The following is a 4,896-nucleotide window of genomic DNA, read 5'->3' on the forward strand; positions in this document are numbered from 1 at the left end:
TTTGGCAGGTTGATTTTAATGAACAACAACAAAAATCTCTGTATAAAAACATTTAAACTTTATCAAATGCTTAAAAATACACACACACACACACACACACACACACACAGATCCAAATCCAATACAGAATCTTTTGAACATTATTGTTTATCAACTCAGCATAACATGTAGAGGGATTTCTGGATAAAACTTTACATGTGAAAAAAGGACCCACAGTCTTACACATGCACACACACAAGCACACACAATTACAATCAGAAGAACTAAAGTTTATGGGAAAAATGTGAATGGGGTGGGGATGAATTGTAAAGCTTATATAAAAGAACGCTACATGAGTAAGAGAACTTCCTATCCCAAGACAAGAGGCAGAGGGGAAAGAGAAAGCAGAGGTTAGTCTAACTCATTAATAAATAGTTTGAGGTCATTCAAGAATAGTGAATGTGGGGAATAACAGATAGTCCCTGGTTTTCACTGCCTTAAATTCTGTGAATCTGACAACTAATGATGCTTTGAAAGTGTCTGTGTTTTCATTTTTTGTAGCTCTTGATTGGTTCGTCGTTATTTAGGTGTGGTTTGTCCCTTTGGGTGTTACTCTGTCAATTCTTGCTCACTGTTACGTGTGATTCACCAGGGGAGCCACAGTAAGAAATGATGGCACGCACAGAGGACTGTGAGGGGGCAGTCACAGCAGTGAACACGAGCCAGCCCGCCTGGGTCTGCGCTTCATGTCCCTATCTACCAGCTGCCTGTTACTCAGCAAGCTCCTCAGCCGCTCTGTGTCTCCATTTCCTTATCTTCAATTAGGGATCATCATTACCTACTTCATATGGGGTTATTAAGAGGATTTAAACAAGATAATCCATTTAAAGAACTTATCACACTGCCTGGCACAACTAAATGTGCAATAAATGTTAGCCAAAATTACTATTCGTCATTGAATTAGGGGGGAATTAAAAGAAGAATTTTGTTCTTTCTCCACATTTCTCTTCTTTGATAAAGTTTTCACAGGCGAAAAAGATTGAGGATCTAGTCTTATGGAATATAGATGTTTGCTTTTATGTTAGAAAAAAAAATTACATGGGCTGCATACCACAAAATTTAACATCTTTCCATTAAACATCACACAATTCTCATCATCATTATGCCCTACACACACACCCTAAATGATGTGGAGTTTCTATTGATATTCAACAACAATAGAATCCAGAAATGTTAACTAAGAAACAGTTGCAGAAATGCATGTCAGGCAGAAATCCATGTGTGCCCCAACATAGATGGCTGGGGTTCTGCCTATGCCTCTGACTCCCCCACTTAGACAGGTCAGGTTGCTACAGCCGTTCAAATCTCCATTTGTGATCCCCTCCAAGAGGAGAATTTCCCATAGGTGAACGAAGCAGCAGCCACATCTACTTCAGTATGATATGATAGCTATCATTGGTTTCTGCTGTAAGAAAAAGAAAAAAGAATCATCTTTAGTCACCTCCAAAACACTATGGTTTTTCCAGTGGTCATGTACAGATGTGAGAGTTGGACTGTGAAGAAGGCTGAGTGCCGAAGAATCGATGCTTTTGAACTGTGGTGTTGGAGAAGACTCTTGAGAGTCCCTTGGACTGCAAGGAGATCCAACCAGTCCATTCTGAAGGAGATCAGCCCTGGGATTTCTTTGGAAGGAATGATGCTAAAGCTGAAACTCCAGTGCTTTGGCCACCTCATGCGAAGAGTTGACTCATTGGAAAACACTCTGATGCTGGGAGGGATTGGGGGCAGGAGGAGAAGGGGACGACAGAGGATGAGATGGCTGGATGGCATCACTGACTCGATGGATGTGAGTCTGAGTGAACTCCGGGAGTTGGTGATGGACAGGGAGGCCTGGTGTGCTGCGATTCTTGGGGTTGCAAAGAGTCGGACACGACTGAGTGACTGAACTGACTGAACTGAACTGAAGGTTCTTTAGAGAAAGAAAAAACAGGAGGACAAAGTGTAGTATACTTATTAATTATCACAGAATACATGTAACAAATATACACTAGAAAAACAACATTTTGCCTCAATTTCATCACTTGTCCATGAAAGGTAAAAGTTGATGGCAGAAAGTCACACTTTGTCTACTCTGACAATGGCAATTCATATAAAGAAATAATCTCCAATAATGTCACATTCTTTATCTCAAATATGGTGGTTCATATTTTCCCTCTCTCCTCAAAGAATTACTATTTTAAAAAACGCTCAGACTCCTTCGAAAAAGGCATTTATCTTACTTTTTATTACCTTTCATTGTGTCCAGAATAAAACAGGCTTCTTCCTGAAAGTTCTGTATCATCTGAAAAAACAAGGAAATTTTGCTGGTTATTAAAAACCTTGGTTTGCTGTATTTATTTTGCCTATGTGGATTTTCATTATACTAGATATAAATGAAAAACAATCCTTTGCTTTGTTTTCTCTCCTGTTTAGTTTTCAAAAGCTTTAAAAGCTAAACACTCTGAAACAGCTTTCTTAAAGTTCGAGAATGCATTTTCCTGGGTTAACCCCGGGACTTTCCAAGGGGCACATAGATCCAGACAGGCCCATATGGGAGGAATTAAACATCTATGTCTGTTCTCTCCTAAAACCACCTGAGAACCTCTTGTTTTCCTTTCTCACTTCCCTTTTCAAACGCCTTTTCCCCATTTTATAAAGTAAAGGCAAGAGTTTCACCCTCCTGAGATCTTATGGAGATGTACTGCCCTAGGCTATAAAAGCCTTCAGCATGCAAAAGTGTAATTGCAAATGAGAACTAGAATGACTGGGTGATATAGTCCTGGAGCCATGAAGTTTTCAATTCTTTCACCAGACTTGAAGAGTGACATAACCACAAATTGTCAAGTGACAGATGATTCAAAAAAATTTTTGATACCATCACTATGTAATTTTTGGCACATAACCCAGAAGTTAAAAAAAAAAATCCAGCAATGCTATTATAGCAAACTTCATCCATTCCTATCTATCAATTTATGTGAATCAGATTCCACAGTATTTCTTATCTAGGGGAAAAAAAACAGGATGGAATTGATGTTGAACTCTATTCCATTCTAGCAATCAATAGGCAGTATTTATCTATGAATTAATTGTGTCTGGGAGAATGGGTAAGGAATCAGTTAATCTCATCCATCTCATTAATATATGCACTTTCATTGTGTTTATTTATTTTTGGCCAAGTTACATGACTTGTGGTCCCTGGACCAGGGATTGAACCAGGCCTTGGCAGTGAAAGCCTGGAATCCTAACCATGAGGTCACCAGGGAACTACCTAGATGTACTTTTAATAAGTTTTTTCTTAATGTTTAACAATTACTTATCAAAATATATAATACATTTATGTTGTTTTAATCAATTGTACAATTATGGCGATAATTCTATCCAGAACAGATAATTTTAAATTTTCACTGAAACAAGTTTTTGTTTCAAAGAAATATAGTAGGAAAAACTAATAAAAGATATTCAAGCATAAAAGTAGACTATGGTAAGATGAAATTCTATGGGGAAAGTGAATGAAAATATCAGCTTAAGAAAACAAAGAAATGATATAAATATTCTGTTAAAAAAGTATATTCATGTATTTTTTTAAACAGATGACAGTGGTATTAAATTACTCTTGCATTCAGGTTACATGAAACATAGTTAGAAAAGTGAAGCAATCATTTCATTTTTATATGTCCTATAATACTCCCCAAAATGGGCACTTTTTTTGCCACTATTTAAATTTAAAACAAAAACTATTAAGTCAATCTAAAAATGTACAAGGGGATACGCAGTTTTTAAAAAATTATCTTAGGAGGTAAACAAACAAAAATGTTTGAAAACGTCTTGTCTTGGAAAACAGAGCATGCTGCCCTCATGGAACAGCTCCTGCTCCCATCATATGCGCAGACAGATCACTGTCATCTGGTGATTCAGCTGTGCTAGCAATCTACCTCATCGCTAATGAGCACATGGATGCCTGTTGGCCCCTGCTTGTAGATCTGGCTGATCTGGCAAGGGGAAATGCTGAAAAGCTGAGCAATTTTTTCTGTCAGTTCAACAGCTGTCAGTTCTTCTAGGTAGATGGCATGGTAAACTGCAAGAGGGAGAAAGCAAAGACAGTCAGCACAGAGTTTCTCTGCTCTTAAAGGCAATCTGATCACTACAAAGGCCCACTTTTTCTAAAGGATGCAGAAGCAGACTGCCTGAATGGAAATCCCAGCTCAATCACTTGCTAGCTGTGCGACCTGGGGCAAATTACTTAACATCCCTAAGCCTCATTTTCCTCACCTAAATGTTGGGGAAGAACAATAAAATCTATTGCAACGAGGAGACACCAGTTGTAAAAATTAAAACCTGTAAAAGTGCTGAGAATAGTGCCTGGTGTACATTAGGAACTCAATAAACATTAGAGCAATTACCATTACTTTTAGCAAATACTGACTCTGCTGCCTGATAAATTCCCATCACACACGTTCATAAGTCATCTCTTCGTTTTTCTTCATATCTGTCCTGGCCTGTCCAGAACAACCTACCGAAGAAAGTACCATTTGAGTCTCCATCCTCATGCTTCTGCTGATTCTGCTGCTGTTGCTGCTGCTCCCTTAGCTGCAAGGATTCCTGACAAACATAAATGGTTAGCCTTGGGCGCACCATCCTAAGGAGGAGAAAAAAAAAAACTATTAGTCACATTTCTCATGGTGAGCACATTTTACAGAAGAACCTTTGTGTCTACATTAATACTATACAGCACAGATTGAAAACTGGCAGCCCTTGGGCCAGTGTAGCTCATTTGCTATGAATTATTACTCCTCACTGGGGTGTGTGTGTGTGTCTAACTGAATTCATTCCAACAGAAGGCATCATCAACCTCTGAATCTTTGGTTTTCCTTGAAAAAT

General features: G+C 38.4%; 1 protein-coding gene across 3 annotated transcripts in view; it reads right to left on the minus strand.

The window, feature by feature from the left end:
- Window positions 1-4,896, minus strand: part of TFCP2 (transcription factor CP2) — a 53,431-nt gene continuing 48,535 nt past the window's right edge. For 2 of the 3 annotated variants that reach the window (XM_010857838.1, XM_010857837.1), the window contains 4 exons: window positions 4,533-4,654; window positions 3,951-4,093; window positions 2,269-2,320; window positions 1-1,441 (listed from right to left, as the gene is read on the minus strand). In XM_010857838.1, coding sequence (XP_010856140.1) covers window positions 1,407-1,441; window positions 2,269-2,320; window positions 3,951-4,093; window positions 4,533-4,654 — 352 coding nt within the window. In that variant the 3' untranslated portion in view covers window positions 1-1,406. Of the gene's footprint in view, window positions 1,445-2,268; window positions 2,321-3,950; window positions 4,094-4,532; window positions 4,655-4,896 lie in introns of all 3 variants that reach the window. The other variant, XM_010857836.1, reaches the window with a different exon arrangement.

Source organism: Bison bison, unplaced genomic scaffold, assembly GCF_000754665.1.
Source record: "Bison bison bison isolate TAMUID 2011002044 unplaced genomic scaffold, Bison_UMD1.0 scf7180017864383, whole genome shotgun sequence".
NCBI lineage: Eukaryota > Metazoa > Chordata > Mammalia > Artiodactyla > Bovidae > Bison > Bison bison.